Here is a 16,766-nt window from a genome sequence, read left to right as displayed (position 1 = left end):
TGCAGTGGCCAGAGGCGTCTGAAATGTTCACCCTACCAGAAGAAAACTGCCCCCCCCTCCCCCCCCCCCCCCCCCAAAAAAAAAAAAGAGGAATGGCACTGCTTGTCAGTGGTGGCTGAAATCCTCTGCAATGCTTGTACTAAATGTAATACTGCTTTCCTCTTTCCTTGATTAAAAAACCCTGGGGGGTCAGGCAGGGCAGTGGGCAGGACACACTGACTCTAACACTGCCTGAGCACCCTGCTTGGTGTCACCCCAACATGTTGTTCCTCCCCTCCTGGGGCCCTGCGTTTTCAAAGCTAAGCTTGCCAGCCACTCTGCTGCATTTTCGACAGGGAAGTGATGCTGGTCCCAGGGTGTAACAGGCAGGAGGAGAAAGAGCAAGAGAGAATGAATTGTATTAAATGGTGAGGTACTTCTCTGTCTCTCATCACATTTGGGGCTGATTGGAGGTGAAATTATACTTGAAGGGAGGGGAAGCGCCCCTCCCCTGGGACACCCAGAGGCTCCTGCACAAACTTAATTTCAAGCTCTGTTGAAGATGGTATTTGCCTTTTTCCCCCCCCCCCTATGCATTCATTGAATTTCTCGGGCAGACGTGAAAATGAGAAAGGTAGACCTTTGGCTGTCAAGACAGCCCTGTTCCTGCGCCTTACAGATCCAGTCCCACGTTGTTTTCCTCCATCACTGCCCTCAGTACATCTGTGCACAGGGGTTGCTAAAATGCCTGCCAGCTATCCTCCATGCTTCAGTGAAGACAGTTATTTTTTTCATTTAAGCAACCCAATTCATTTTTAATTCAAATCTCTCCCGGCCTTTCACGTCAGGGGAAAACAAATAGGAGTGTAGTGACCTTGAAGAGACTTGGGCTTGCTGGCACCATGAAGTTCTGATCTGCATTCAGCTCTCCTGCACACCATTGTTTGCACTTTGTAGACTTGTGGTGGGCTCTGATTCACCAATTCTGGTGACCAAAGGGGAATGAGAGCAATCATAATTCTCACATTTGGTTTTTGAGGGATCTTGAAAGAGACATTCATGGAGGTTCAGCTCCCCATCTGGCACAGAATTAAGTGCTGTTTGGCTCCCTCCATACCCAGCTGATCTGGCTAGCTATACATTAGTTTTCCAGTCATGAGAGCATATATAAAACGTAGGCTGAACTAAAGACTGGGGCAAGCTGTTGCTTTTCCAGCTGACCTGCTTATTGTGCCCCAGAAAGGCACAAGATGGCAATTTTTGCACCACCTGACTGCCAGTGAAGTTAGCAGAGCTGCCGGTGCAGACCCGTTCCTCACGGGGAGCGGAGCGGCAGCGCTGAGCTCTGCTCTGTGTGACAGCGACAGGGCCCGAGGGAACGGCATGGAGCTGTGTCAGGGGAGGGGCAGCTGGGGGTTAGGGACAGGGTCTGCTCCAGAGAGCGGCGGGCACTGAGGGGGGCGATGACTACAGCTCCCAGCATGCCCCGCGGCGGCCCGGCCCCGCCCCGCCCCGCCCCGCCCGGTGTGCTGGGAACTGTAGTCTCTGCGGAAGGAGCGAGCGGGCCGTGAGGAGCGGTCACTCCGGGGGTGAGGGTGTCCGCGTTTTTATCTCGAGCTGAGGCGGAGCGGGTGAAAGGTTGGGTGCCTGCAGGGGCCGGTGGGCCAGGGGTGCGAGCCCGAGTCCCCTTGCGTGCCGACGAGTGCGCGCGGCGCCGTGTCTTCCCGCCCTTTCCTCCCCTCCTCAGGGCGCTCGTTGGGTGGGCTGAGGGACCGGGGCCGTGCGGGCCGGCCGTGCCGCTGCCGAGGCCCCGAGCGGCTCCTCCTCCCCCGGCGGCGTCGGGAAGAGCGGATCTGTGCGGGCGGTGGGGAGCGCTGCCGCCTCCCGAAGTCGGCGCTGCGAGGGGCGGAGGTGCTCCGGCGCAGCCATGTAGCCCCGAGCGGGCGGCGGCTCGCGACGGGCACCCGGACCGAAAGCCATGTCCCTGTCCCGCGTGGAGAACCCCTGCTTCCTGCTGTTCCTGCTCGTCTTCCAAGCCGTGTTCATCCTGATACTGTACCGAGGTGGAGCCTCGAGCGTGTTCCGGGGCTTTTTGGAGTCGCAGCGCGTTTTGGATTACTCCAAAAGCCACGACGTGTACACGAACCTCAGCCTGCTGGCCCCGGCTGGCGGCGGGGCGGCGCTGCCCTACTGCTCGGAGCGCTCACCCATCGCCGGTACGTACCGACCTCTGACTCTCCCCGACTCCGGGTGTTGCTCTTCTGGGCTCTTGTCAGGCTTGAAATACAATGCAACTAGTTTTCAGCATTTAAAACGTGATTTATGTGAGAACGCATCTCCGCACCTCGCCCTTTGTGGTGATTGTGTTGGCCCGGGGTTGTTACGTATCTTTTACACGCGCCAGTGTTCCCCATGCACTTTGGAGGCAGGTCGCAGGCTGGGCCCCCTTTACAGTGGGTCACAGCCACTCCTTGGAGCGGCATTAATTCAGCTTTTGTGCTACTAAAACATCTCCTAAATGAAGTAAATGCCAAGTCAGAGCCATAGAGCAAGTTTGGCAGTGGTGACACGCATCTGGTGTTAGTGAATCCCTTCCACTCAGGTAGCCCAGGCTGGAGGAGTTCTGTAAGTGTGCACGTGTAGCTGCTGTGGCTGTTGCACTGTTGAACATACAGCGCAGTAAGTTACTGTGGTTTGTCCTTCTGTACAACACAAGTTTCTGTATGCCTAGTTTTTCATGACAATGGTCCTGAAACGCACTCCTTAGTCGTGCTGCTCTTCTAGGAAAGTGGTTCTGTGCAAGTGGAACACAGAGAGAGAGCAGCCTGACCTTGGCTCACGGGTGGAGGTGTTGTGGATGGCTGTGGCTGTGCTTGCTCCTGTGCTGAGCTGCTTGCTTAGGTTACTGAGCTGTGCTGGCCGCCTCCAGCTGAGCCTCTTGAGGTTGTAATGCTGCTTGTTCTGTGTTTTCTTCCTACCTCTTGCTGAAGTTAAATGAAATGCAGTATGTGTGGTAACGTTTGGTATGTGCTTCAGTACTTCTCCTGGAAACAGCTCTGTTAAGCGTTACTAAAATAGCACAGTCTCTTTGCACAAGTGTCAGTTATAATGGTCTTTGTATAGTCTCTTGTTCATCATTAACCAGAGCCCATCAATTGTTTTGGGAAGCTATGATTCTGTGGCTCAGACTGCCTTGTTTTGCTGGGCAACACAGCAGAAGTTGACTTGTACCTTGCCTGTTTCCACTACTGACAAGAATCTGCTGTCCTGAGCAAACAAGTAAGCTTTGCTCTTAAATTTTAAAAAGTAGGTGTAATTCTGTGCAGCTTGTCTGCCAGCAATCAGATAAGCAAGATCAGTGACGACGTACACGGAGGAGGCAGATGCAGAGTGAAACAGCATAAAAGTAACCGATGGTGTCAGAGCTAGGAAATCTACATTAAGATCTCTTCTGCTCCCCGTTCCCGGCAGTACTAAGAAGAGAGGGGTTGGCCTGCACGTTGTACTCCAGCAATAACACGAAAACAGTGTAGTTACAGGCAGAAGCAAACGGTAAGGCTGAGTAGGTGAAATTAAAATAGTGAAGCCGAGGGACTGTGAGAGTTTTGCCGTACTGAAAAGTTAGAATGGAGAATATGAAGCATTGTTGCTGTTAAACAATATTTCAGAGCACTGATACAGATTGAGCTTAAGGGGAAAAAAGAGACGTTTTGTTGTAGTTTCTACTCAGTGATGTTTCCTTTTAAATGTAAGAAACAAGATATTCATTCTGGTATTCCTATATGCCAGCCTCTTGAGAGTGGTTGGTTTTTTTTGTGGTTTTCTTTTTCCCTTGTAAAGATGCATGCTGCTCTGCAAGGTGCTTGCCCTTGCATTTCTATGTGCCCATCACATACAGAACATGTATAAATACATTTTTTTTTTTTCCCAACCTTAACATCCTGTGAAACTATGAAACTTCATAAATGTCTTGATTGGTTGTTGTCATCTCTTACGGGACTGATCTCTCTTGGAAGCATTACATCAGAGAGAACGATGCCTCTTAATACTAACTTCATAAACCCATTAAATAAGATCTCAAATCAATTCTGTAGACTCCAGTCTCCTATTCAGAGCTGGTGATAATTCACTTTGCCCACTCCAAAACCTGTTAAAGGAACTGGAAGCATTCCAAGCAGCATAAATGCTTTCTGGATTGGGGCTTTTATGAAGTGCAGTGCTTTCTTCACTTATGTGTACAGTAGATCATTTAACTTACTCTTTGAATGTAAGCTCAGATTGAAGCTCCTTCTGCCTTTTACTCAGCTACCTGAATCCACTTCCAGGGCAGCTGCGTAAGAATTAACTGCATAAATCTCCCTGCCCTGGGAGAACTGGGCTTGTATTTTTAACCCTCAGTGGTGCTTGTTGACCCTTTTGTGGCCTCTAACTTGAGAAGCAATGCGTACGTTGTGACTGCGGTTATATACTTCGTGCTGCTGTGCTTCTGTTGAGGTATCAATCTATGCTGTTCTTCCTGTTTGTTTAGCTTCTGCGAGTTTCACTTTTTCTTACTGAACTCCCTTACTAGAGCTGTTTATTCTGAACTAAGAAAGTGTTTTGAGGCAATGCAATTCCTCAAGGTGGAATAGGTTGGGTTAAAATTAATAGATCCCTTGATATTCAGATGTGTTGACTAGAACATATCGCAGGCAGGGAGTGTGCTGCCGCAGGCAGCTGCTAACAATATGGACAGGGAATTGTGGGGTTTAATTGCGTGCTGATGTTCCCTATTAATTAAACACTCCTCAGGGATAGAAAGAGCTCAGGAGCCAGGCTGTGGAGAGAATTGATTGGTCATGTCAAGGTGTTGATTGTCATAGAACTGTCACGGAATCACCAAGGTTGGAAAAGGCCTCTAAGAAGATCATCTAGTCCAACTACCACTGCCCTGCGAGCCCACATCTCTCAGTACAACATCCAAACGCTTCTTGAACACCTCCAGGGTTGCTGACTCCTCCACCTCTCTGGGCAGCCTGTGCCAGTGCCTGACCACTTTTTCAGGGAATTAATTTTTCCTAACATCCAATCTGAACCTCCCCTCGTGCAGCTGGAGGCCATTCCCACTCATCCTGTTGCTAGTTAAGCTGGAGAAGAGGCCAACACCCACCTCGCCACAGCCTCCCCTCAGGGAGTTGTAGAGAGCGATAAGGTCTCCCCTGAGCCTCCTCTTCTCCAGATTGAACAAACGTAGTTCCCTCAGCCTCTCCTCATAAGACTTGTGCTCCAGATCTCTCACAGCTTTGTTGCCCTTCTCTGGATACCCACCATGGCCTCAGTGTCTTTCTTGTAGTGAGGGGCCCAAAACTGAACACAGTACTTGAGGTGCAGCCTCACCAGGGCTGAGTACAGGAGGGCAATCACCTCCCTGCTCCTGCTGGCCACGCTATTCCTGGTACATCCAGGGTGCCATTGGCCTTCTTGGCCACCTGGGCACACTGCTGGCTCACGTTCAGCTTAGTGTCAACCAACACCTCCAGGTCCGTTTCTTCTGCATAGCTTTCCAGCCGCTCTGCCCCAAGTCTGTAGCATTGCCTGGGGTTGCTGTGACCGAAGTGCAGGACCCAGCACTTGGTCTTGTTGAACTTCATCCCATTGGCCTCAGCCCATGGATCCACCCTGTCCAGATTCCTCTGTATGGCCTTTCTACCTCCATGCAGATGGATGCTTCCTCCCAGCTTGGTGTTATCTGCAAACTTACTGAGGTTGTGATACCTTTTGCTGATCCTGCTTCAGGAAAATGCAGTCTCTGATAGGGTATGAGAAGTTTTATACCATTGCAGCAGGACATATCTGACCCTCTCGTTATCAGATCCCGAAGTTATTTGACATTAAACTCCCAGGATATAAACACAATTTTCATTTTTAAATTATGCTTTTCTAGGGGAAAAAGAAAAAGAAAAAAAGCACATAGCTGTTGTAGACTCTCTTTCTCTCTGACCTATTGCCCATGTGAAAGGCAGTCAAATAGCAGAAAAGTGTTTAAAAGAAATTAGAGTTAAAAGGATATTTAATACACGTAATGTATCAGGTTTAGAGCTGTCCCTGGAAGGGACAATCCCTCTCTCTTATTCCTGGATGCAGGCGACTACGCAACCCCCCATTCCTAGGCCATATGTTGATAGCTGTGTAGTTCCAGGGAAGGCCTCCTGGCTGACCCTTATGAAGATCAGTGTTTTGTCTTGCAGAGATTTTCCCATGTCACGCGGTTGAACTGTCTTCCCAATCCACCTCACTGTGGCTGCACAGCATTTTGTACCTTGTCTGAATGGGGATCCTGTGCTTTCCAATGTGGCCGAGATGGTTGAGCTGTTCCCCCCCCCCCTTTTTTTTTTCCTTTGTTCTGTCCTTTCCCAAAGATGTCTTATTTTTCCCTGGCTGGGCCAGACTGCAGCTGCTCTGCCCACATCTGGGATTTAATCAGATTACAGCGCATTAGCTGTTTGTTAGCTGGGTGGGAAGGAGAACAGAGAGCCAGAACTGAGTTTATAGCCAAGGGGTGTAGGGCAGACAGAGGTCTGGGGATACATCACAGGCTTTAACGGCTCTTTTCTGTGTTTCCTTAAGCGTGTAAGAATGAGTTTCAGAGCTGAGTTGTTTGAGGTGAGGAGCTGGGCAGCTCAGAAGAACACGGTGCCTTGAAAAGCCTCAGAACTGTAGGTGTTACCCTCATGTATCAGATGTCTGGGTATGGAAAGAGACAACGGGAGCGAAGCTGTGTGTGTTACTCTTTCCCTTACGTCCAAATTCAGATCTGATTTTTGGAATTTAAGGATTACCACTACAGAACTTTAATACAAAGAGGCAGGATTGTATTAGGGAAAACAAAAACGCCTTTGTGGGAGGACAAAAAAGTATTAGTTCCCTTTCTTACGTTGCCTTGAGAGCTGTGATCTGTACGTGGAATCCACTCTGCAGGTAGTGTTCCTTCAGCAAGCTCCAGCTGTCATCACATTGGTGGTTAATGATGCTGTAGTTAGAAGAACTTATGAGAACTGCTGATCAGGAGAGTTCATAAATCTGAAAAAGCAGTGTATAATACAGGCTTAAAGCAACGTTGGACTGAAATGTGCTGCTCTTAAAGATGGAGCAGGAAACAGTCTGCATAAAAGTAGGTAATAACATCATAAAATCCTAACAGTAAACACAATCTGGATTTGTGGGCCTACTGCACGATTCTCTACAGATCTTCTGTTTCAGATATGCAAGTACAGCAGTGTACTCCAGTTTCCTACATAGGGTAACATCATTAAAATCAAATCCCTCCAGTGTTGTAGGTTCTGAAGGAAGGATTTACAAGTGATGCTTCAGAGTCAGCAATCACAAGATCTTGCTGACAAAATTGTCTTGTTGTTTTAAGCCAAACTTTGAAGTGGGGTTCACAGGGGCTGGTCTTCTAGTTCTTTTTTTGGTTGTGCAAGGGATGGGGTCAGTGGCTGTTTCAGCAGACCGTGGGAGAATGCTGTTAGGTATGTTCCTAGAGAAGGAGGAGGAGGCTGTTACTGCCTCTAAGTTTGCCCGTCAGAAATGAGATGTACACAGTTTCTGTGTGCAAAGCAAAGCGTTTGTATGGACAGCTTGAATCTTACTCCAAAGCTAAGCCCTGAGCCTTGTTCATTCTCTTGTGAAACAAGCAACCTCTGGAGGGATGTCACTTCCTTTTGTGGCAGTTAAGCAGGATGTGGGTGAACGCAGACCCTATGTATTTAAGTACTTTGTTAGGTATGTACTAGAGATTTTGAATGTAAGATAGGCTGGAAGAAATACCTTCTGGACTCATCTCCTTTAATATAATTAGACTTGGGGCAAACCCATGCCTTTCTCTGCTCAAGTGAAAGCTACTGAACACCAAGCCTAAATACTTCAGCTCTTTCTCCCAGGCCTTGTTATCAGAAGTTTCGTGAGAGGATAATTTGTTTCCGTGCCTAAGAGGGAGTGTGACTTAGAAGATACTGGAAGCTCTCTTCAAAACAGCCACGGGATCAGCTGTGAGCTTGGAAGAGGAAAAAAAATCTCATTTATGATAGCAAAAATAAATAAAGTAGGCACCAGGCTTCTGGTACAAAAATATTTTGTCCTTGGGTAGTGTAACCTGCAGGGAATTATTGGACCTTCTTAAAACCATAATATGAGATGATCACGTTGTTGCATTTTAATTGTAGTTTAGGTGAAGGTTTCTTCCTAGCTTGCGTAAAGAATGTATTTTAATTTTGTTCTGTATTTGTGCTTTATTTTCTTAGAGAAAAGTGATTGGAAGGCCACTAAGATATACTGATATGTGTGCAAATGTCACTCTTTTTTGCTAGTTCTGGTCCTCCTTTCCCAGCCCACAAACTCACAAACCGGGGGGGGTCAACTCTTTGAAAGGGTAGATAACAGCAGGACAAGGGAAAATGGTTTTAAGTTGAGGGAGGGAAGATTTAGGTTGGATATCCGGGGAAGTTCTTTACCAAGAGAGTGGTGAGGTGCTGGCACAGGCTGCCCAGAGAGGCTGTGGATGCCCCATCCCTGGAGGTGTTCAAGGCCAGGTTGGATGGGGCCCTGGGCAGCCTGGTCTACTATTAGATATGGAGGTTGGCGGCCCTGCCTGTGGCAGGGGGGTTGGAGATTCATGATCCTTGAGGTCCCTTCCAGGCTGGGCCATTCTATAATTCTGTGAACCCAGAAGAGGTAGTGAAATAATCAGTCTTTGTACTTTCAAATTGTCACAATGCTGTACTTGTGCAAAGTATCAATCACGATTTTAACACTGCTTTTTTTTCTTTCCAAGCTTTTCCCATTGGGAGAAGATGCCTTTTATTTTAATTAGGTACAACTGCTGTACCCACTGGATATGTTTTGTGTTTAAAACTGATCTACTGAGTAGAGTTGCTGTCATACGTAGTTCCCTTTGCTGCCCCATGCCTATTCCTGCAAGTACAAAATACTGAGCTTCTTCCTCAGCTCCACTATCTGCTGCTTCTAAAACTTCGATAGTAAAATGCTACCTGCCTGGCACTGTGCATATAATTAAATAATACAGCAAACACAGCCCTTGTGGCATGTGATTGATCTTTGAACTTCTTTTTGGATAAAGCTAATATTTTCTAAGGCATCTGTATTTCCCAAATCATTTGTATTCATCTGGGCTTTAATCTGTCTGCCCCCAACATGCTGAGTATCCTTATGGACATCTTTGTCCTTGAATTGAATCTGAAAGAGCCTTACAGACATTTTCCATGTGGGTAGCCAAAAAAAAAGAAAGTCTGTCATCTAGATTTGTTTTCGTCTGTACTCCTACAGTGAATACACTTACTGAAGGATACGCTAAGCTACAGAGGATAGATCTGTGTGCTACAGAGCCAGTACCAAGAAAAAGCAAAGTACCTGAGCCTGGAGTGCATTGTCGGCTGTAGTGTTTCTATGATGCCTCTCTGACAAGTGCCCGCTGCCCTGGTTCTGGGCCTGAGCTCTGCGCAGAGCTGTGGTGGGGTGACTGGGAGGTAGTGGTGGAATTTGCTACGTGGGCACATCTGTGTGGTGTTGTTACCTGTTCTGGCTTAGGGGATGTCTGGTGTCTCCTGCAGTAACCGTGTGCAGCTGGTCCGGTGTTCTTAAATGCAAGTTGAGGAACATTCCTAAGGTTGCTTTTATTTTTATTTCTCTGCTTCTCCTTACAGTTGGTCCATTAACCATCACTTTTGACGTGCTCCCTAGTGAAAGAACGATCATCCAAAAAAATCCTTTTGTTCAGTCCGGAGGCCACTACAGACCACCTCACTGCTTGGCCCGCTACAAGTCAGCCATCCTTGTAGCATACAGTAACCAGGAGAAATACCTTCACCATCTTCTCTACTACATTCATCCTTTCTTGCAGCGCCAGCAGCTCAGCTACAGAATCTACTTGATTCAGCAGGTATATCTAAATCGAATATGCGTGGTGGTGTGGCTGAGTTTTCCACATGAAGGCTAGGTTCTGAACAAGAAATGTCAATCTTCTAACATGGAAGTACCACTTTATGCCTGGGTCGAGCTGTTAAATTACATGCCATCGTACCTCCATGGCTGCCACTGATTGAAATATCTTACCGCTTGTCAAGATCATTGTCCCGCTATTGATTTATGCTGGGTTTTTTTTTCCTCCCAGGAGGGACAGAGCTGTCATTAAGTGGTAAGTTGTATTTTCAGCTCTTCAGGAGTTGAATGTGAGTTGTCTGTCAGTGGCTCGTCAGTACCGCTGCTGAGTAAAAGCGTTGAGACTAAGTGTTAAGGTGAAGTTGGATATTTTTAGACTATATCAAGTGAAAACATCTGGCTTGACCTTGCTGTTTGCCACAGGCCATGCAGGTTAAACAGCCATTAGTAACTGACGATGGACTGATGTTGCAAAAGATCAGCGGAGAGAGGGAAAGTTTGGGGTTCACTGATTAAAATTGGTAGCTGATTGGGAGGGAGGAAGCTTCTTGTTTATGGCAGAGATCTTTTTTCTCCTTTCTAAGCTTTAGTAAGCAGTAATCAGGACAGAAGTGTTGATTTGCTTATGTATGTCAACCTGGGGACTTAATGTTCTGGTCTCTTAAAGATCTGCCTTCTTCATACGCCAGCAATAAATAGCACCTGATACATCACTGATTTACAATTGCAAAGAATAGTTTGAAGAGAGCGAATAATCTAGGGGATGCAGTTCACAGACAATACTAATTCACTCCAGTGTCATTCATTTACATAAGGCTTTTGCACTAAAATCCATTGTAAATGAGTTCTCCTGTTTGCTATTTTGGTGGGGAAACGTAAATCTTATTTTCCAGGTGGGGAATGGTACGTTTAACCGAGCAAAGCTGCTTAATGTTGGTGTCCGAGAAGCCCTGAAGGATGAAGACTGGGACTGCCTCCTCCTGCACGATGTGAACCTGGTACCTGAGAATGATTATAATCTCTATGTCTGTGACGAATACTATCCCAAACATATGGCTAGTGCCATGGATAAATTTCAGTACAAGTAAGTGCTTCCATTTGCTTTGGAATTCACGTTTCCTACTCTTTTCTTTCCAGATGGATAATATGAATGTGGGTAGTGAGAGATCCAACCTTCAAGAAGTGGTTGCTTTCATTTTTTGTTTTAGCACTAGTGGCTTCTCCAATAAGAGGAGTTGCTGACCTAAACATGCAATCTTGAGCAATTCCATGCATTTTCCTGCTCCATTGTTAGCTCAGCCTGGCAAATAACTGGCAGATTTGGTTTTGTTTCTACAAATGGGATGGTAATTACTAGAGTATGGGGAAGATACTGAAGTATGTGGAAGATTCTGGGAGGTGGTCGAGTCACCATCCCTGAACGTTTTTAAAAACCCATTTAGATGTGGTGCTCGGGGCCATGATTTAGTGGAGGGTTGTTAGAGTTTGGGCAGTATGGTTCGGTTATGGTTGGACTTGGTGATCTTGAAGCTCTTTGCCAACCTGAGCATTTCTGTGATTCTGTATGCAGTACAATATAGGTGTTTGGAACTAATTGGAGATACTAATTTTCAAATCACCTTCACTTAGACTTCCCTACTCAGGGGGACATAGGAATTGCATGATTTTGCTGTTTGGGGTTTCAGTAAATAGTATCTCCTAATTCTGGGCTTAAAACTTTCTTTGGGAGTGTGTCTAAACTTACCACTTTGCATCCATCTGCCTCTGCAAGAAAAACTGTAAGGAATGAGATTAACGTCTGTGACCTGGATGATGATGCTTGTTTCGGAAGGACTGTTATTAGCCCTCAGACTGATGCTTTTTCTTTCTTTCCCCTGCTATTTTAGCCTTCCTTACAAGTCCTTTTTTGGAGGTGTATCTGCATTGACTCCAGAGCACTACATGAAGATGAATGGGTTTCCAAACACATACTGGGGCGACGGTGGTGAAACAGATGACATTGCTGCAAGGTACTGATTCACAAGACAGGCTTTAAGTAGAACCAGACTTCCTAGTGAAACACAGAGCATTACTGCATGAGAGGAACTAAAAGGCTCTGTTCCTTAACGTGCTTGCAGTAGCATTGTAATCCAGATGCTGTTGGCAGTGGGCATGATTGCTGTCAGAAAATGCTCAGCATCTATGACTAATCATTGTGTGCTGGGAGAACAAAGCTTTCTGCAGGTACTGGGGAGCAACACGTTACTTTGCATCCTTGTGCCTGCGCTTGCACTGGAGCGCTTCCAAGGGGTTATAACCAGCAGTAGTTGACACACTGTGACTCCACTGACATTAATAGCCACAAGGAAGGGTATCTGTAAACTTGATAAACGGGAAAATCCAGAGGTATTTATTAATTCCCAGACAGTTCTGAATTTACGTTAGGCACACGGGTTGCGCCAAATGCTACCTAGTCACTAATACTCAGAATTCCTTGCGTTCCTTAGTTCCAGCTTCTACCTTCAGTGCTGAGTGATGGAGAAGTCTGTGAACTATTATGAGCGACAGCACAAGCTGACAGTATTTTTTTTTTCTTGTATGTTGGTTGCTATGGCAGCAGCATGCTATAGAAGTGAACACAATGAGTTTAGTTTCAGGTACTTTGCATTAGGCAAATTCTTCGAGTACAAAATCACAGCTGTATCTTTATTCACCGTTGTAGCTGCACTGTGCACCATCCTGCACTGAGGTGAGCTAATAGGGTTGTTAAAACAAAACTGACAATAAAGGCCTTACGGGTTTTTTTTTGGTCTTGTACAGAGTTACAGTTGTGGTGAAATGCTCTGGCTGAGAACTCTAGCAGCTTTTAAACAGCAGAATTCCTCTGGGAACTGAAATTGGGTTAACACAGAAATCCTTCTCTGCCTTTCAGAGCAAGCTAGCTAAAATAGTACAGAGGTTGCTCTGAAGGTAATGCCCCCTATTTATTTCCCTGGAAACTACAATAGCTACAAAGAGCACAGTGATGCTATTGGATAGGGCAAATTTTTCAACGTAGTCACCACCATTAGCTATGCTTTTTTGGTTTTTTTTTGCCAGTGATGAATAAGAGCCTGCATGCTGCACACGTAGACATCTGCACAGTGGAGGTGATGCACTGTTTCATGTTTGTTGTGATGGTGCTGTTAGTAGGAAAATGTTGCCCAGGTAGTCCATTTTTCATTGACCAAAACAGGGAAGTCAGAAGATGCCAAATCTGGACTATGTGGTAGGTGTGATAGGACAGTCCAGGCAAGGCTGGCAATAGAAGGAGATCAGGCTGTGTTCATTAACACAGTTAGGAAAAATATATATAACTTCGTGTGTGTGTGTGTATGTGTAGTGTATATATACATGGCTGCTTTTTACAGTTTACAGACTTTAGAGGGTGGTGAGGTGCTGGGACAGGCTGCCCAGAGAGGGATTCCCTGTCCCTGGAGGTGTTCAAGGCCAGGTTGGATGGAGCCCTGGGCAGCCTGGTCTAGTATTAGATATGGAGGTTGGCAGCCCTGCATGTGGCAGGGGGGTTGGAGCTTGGTGATCCTTGAGATCCCTTCCAACCCAAGCCAGTCTGTGATTCTATGCAGTGCTTACATCAGTAAACACCAGGACCTACCTTTTATTAGAAATAAAACACTGTTCTAGTAATAACCACTGATATGTTAAAATTATTAACCTGTGTGCTTGAAACAGTAAACAAATGTTAGAAAACAAATAACATTCTGAAAGAGTTAATCTTGCAAGGCTAATTGCAACAGCAAAACTAAGTATTTCTTTTTCTGGTCTTTTTGGTTGAATCTGCATTAAGTGATATTCCAACAAGGTGCTTTGTGTAAAACTGAATTACATATTGGTATGTCATTACTGTCAATGAGATGTTGAAATCATTTTTCTATTTCTAGATAAATAAATATTTTTCAGTTCTGTAGCCTCTTCCAGCTTTAGAGCATTCCTGCTTCAGTGCAGCTCACTGTTGCACCAGGTCACAACAGAAGGCGATCAAACACTGCAGACACAAATGTTGTGCCAGTTGGATAACCTAAATTGAGCACAGTTTCATTCTTCTGCAAAGAAAGTTCCTGTGAATATGAGAGGTCCCCTGTGATAAATAAAGGCTTGCTAGGTCTAAACAGTATTACTGTCAATTTCTGTTGGTAAGCTAACATAGATGCCATCAGTAATTAATTGCTTAAAGTAAGTTATACGAAGTGCGAGTGTTAGCTGGCAATGACATCCCTGTACCTAAGTAAACACTTGTTTGTTCTTCATTGTAAAGGATCCAGTTAGCAGGCATGAGAATTGTCCGGACCCCACCACACCTTGGACGCTACAAAGTGATGGACTACAACAGAGAGACAGAAGAGCCTTGGAGAAGGTAATTGTTCCAGAGAGGGCAGCTCGGAGACTGCTCCTTGCGGTAGGCAGTTACCTCATCATCCTTAAGAAAGGCAGGAAGTAAACCTCATGCCACTGTTTTTTCTGTTTTAATGCTGCTATTTGAAGAAAGCTCCCAGTTAGCTTCACTTGAGCTGTGCTGCTCACGTCTCTGCATTGGAAGGGTAGATGCACTTCTAGTTTCCTACTTCTAACTTAGTGTAAAGTTAAGAATGTTTGCTAGCCGGGCAGCCAGCAAGTATCAGACTTCAGCATCGAATTGTTCAGGGAAAACGCCGTCTCAGTGTGTGGTGTAAGCCAGGAGCTTTCTGTTTGAAGAGGCTCTTTGTGCAGATTTACAATGTGTCGTTAAAAAAGTGGAAAGTGGTATTGTAGTTTGAGGAGGTGATTAAGGTGCGTGATAGACTTTAGCAAAGACCCACTTTTATACAAAAGCAGTGGAAGAGAGTCGTGGGGCAAATGTGAAGGCTTTGCATAGTGACAGCACAGGTTTCCCTCCCTCCTCTTAAACTGAGGTTTCCATAACAACTCTATCTTAAACCTACTTACTGCAGTCTGTGTTCAGCGCTCTTGCAAGCCTCTCTGTTGTGCTTCCAGCTCTCTTTGCTTGCTACCAGGTTCTTTTTTTTTTTTTTCAGAACCCAGTCACCACCCCCTCAGTCTCCCTTTCTGATTAGCATCCAGTCTGTGCTGTCCTCCTTGTTTGTAATACTCAGCACGAAGTTCAACCCAGCCCTGTTCAGCATTCTCTCCTTCTGGTTTGTAATTATATGAAGAGGATTTTCTTGGGGCTTTGCTGACAGCTTTCATCTGCTAAACCTTTGCCCTCTAGAATACAGTTTCTTCTAGCTCTACTCAAGGCATCAGTTGTTATCATCACTTTTGTTCTCTTCTCTAATGGCAACTGTTCTCCTTTCTTCAGGCCTGCTTCCCACCACAACACTGGAAAAACTTGGAAGGATGATGGGATGAACTCTTTAGAGTTCAAGCTCCTTTCCAGAACAAAGCATCCTCTTTATACCAACGTCACTGTGGACATTGGATATGTTCCCCCCTTTTCTTAAGATAATGAAAACTGAAACGTGGTGTTGGAATTCACTGTGGCAGCACGGTTATGGGTATTCAGCCTCTACCTCTGGCTGCAGTGCAGTCTGCAGCACCTGAGACTAATCCTGGTGTCTTTCATACATTGAACTTTTCTTCGGATTATAGGAGGCTTTGAAGAAAAGGCTTCAGGAGTGAGACATGATAGCTACAAACAGGAGCTGGCTTACTGTAGAAGTCCTTTAAAGCACTGTAAAACTGAGCCAAATCTACATGTCATCCCTCAGGCTGGATAGAGACTGTCTCCTTGACAGTAAGTTGACCCAAGTTTTCTGGAACCTTTGTTCCATAACGGGATGGCTCTGCCCTGCTCCTTACTCAACTGGTAAGTGGGATTCAGGCTGTCCTGTCAGTCCTCTCAAATGCTGTATTTTGAGAAAGATCTTACTTGGTGTTGAAGCCTATTACAGTTCTGTAAATACTCTTTGTGAATTTGTGTCAAGAAAGTTGAGGTGTGTTTGTTTGGATTAAGATTTTTCTAGAGTATTTAATAAGACTTTAATAAAGGAGAAAGTTGCCCTGAAGTTGGTTGAAACTAGAGCTTAAAAATTCCTGGTTGTCTGGCCACATTATGAATGAGTGTGTGAGTTCTTACTGTAGCCATAAGTAATTCACATCTAAAGAGGCCTCAGACTGTCAGCTATGCTCAGCAGATGGAAATTAATCTACCATTTCAGCCATTGCTCAAATGTTAATTATCTCTCAAGGTTGATCTGTATTCAATTAAAACACTTCTGAGAAATGAAATACTAGAGGAAAAATTAAGTCAAATATGTCACCAGTAGAGCTGTGACCCTGGCAAGAATGCATTTGTACTTACCTGACAGGAAGGCTGATGGTCTGCCCGAGATCTTGCCCTTTTTGCCTTCTCTCTCGCACTCTCTGTAGCACTGCCTACAAGCCTCAGTTATTTTGCAAGTGTAAGATAGGATTTTTTTTACCTTGTTACTTGTATATAATACCATCAAATTCCTGTTCGCTGTTCACTGAAAAGCTGCATCTATCACCCTCATACTCAAGAACCTGTTAAAGGCTTCATTTTTCTCTACAGTTAGAGTAATACATGTCAACCAGAGATAGAGGAATTCTATAACATGTTTTTTTGTCGTGTAATTCTTAGTACAGTTTCCTAAAAGAAAATCCCCCAAACTTTGCAGCTGCCTGCAGGGACTGCCTATCCACCAGGCATGGATAAAGACAGATCAGGTGCAATAAGGAATTTTTCTAATCAGAGTTCTAGCAGAAATCCCCGAGCATACAGGAACAGCTATCCATACCGCTCTTACGAAAACAAGAATCAGAAACAGCAACAGCTTTGTTGGGTACACAGATATGCA

At 45.5% G+C, this 16,766-nt stretch overlaps 1 protein-coding gene across 1 annotated transcript; it reads left to right on the top strand.

The window, feature by feature from the left end:
- The first annotated feature begins 1,517 nt into the window (after positions 1-1,517).
- B4GALTL (beta-1,4-galactosyltransferase like) lies at positions 1,518-15,953 on the top strand. The gene is made up of 6 exons (XM_416564.8): positions 1,518-2,195; positions 9,678-9,913; positions 10,806-10,996; positions 11,799-11,921; positions 14,207-14,305; positions 15,248-15,953. Exons 1-6 carry the CDS (start codon positions 1,958-1,960, stop codon positions 15,387-15,389), a joined length of 1,029 nt encoding a protein of 342 aa, XP_416564.1. The 5' UTR covers positions 1,518-1,957; the 3' UTR covers positions 15,390-15,953.
- The last annotated feature ends 813 nt before the right edge of the window (positions 15,954-16,766 follow it).

The sequence above is a fragment of the Gallus gallus genome, chromosome 1 (genome assembly GCF_016699485.2).
Source record: "Gallus gallus isolate bGalGal1 chromosome 1, bGalGal1.mat.broiler.GRCg7b, whole genome shotgun sequence".
NCBI classification, from domain to species: Eukaryota; Metazoa; Chordata; class Aves; order Galliformes; family Phasianidae; genus Gallus; species Gallus gallus.
This window is presented reverse-complemented; position numbering and strand designations above follow the sequence as displayed.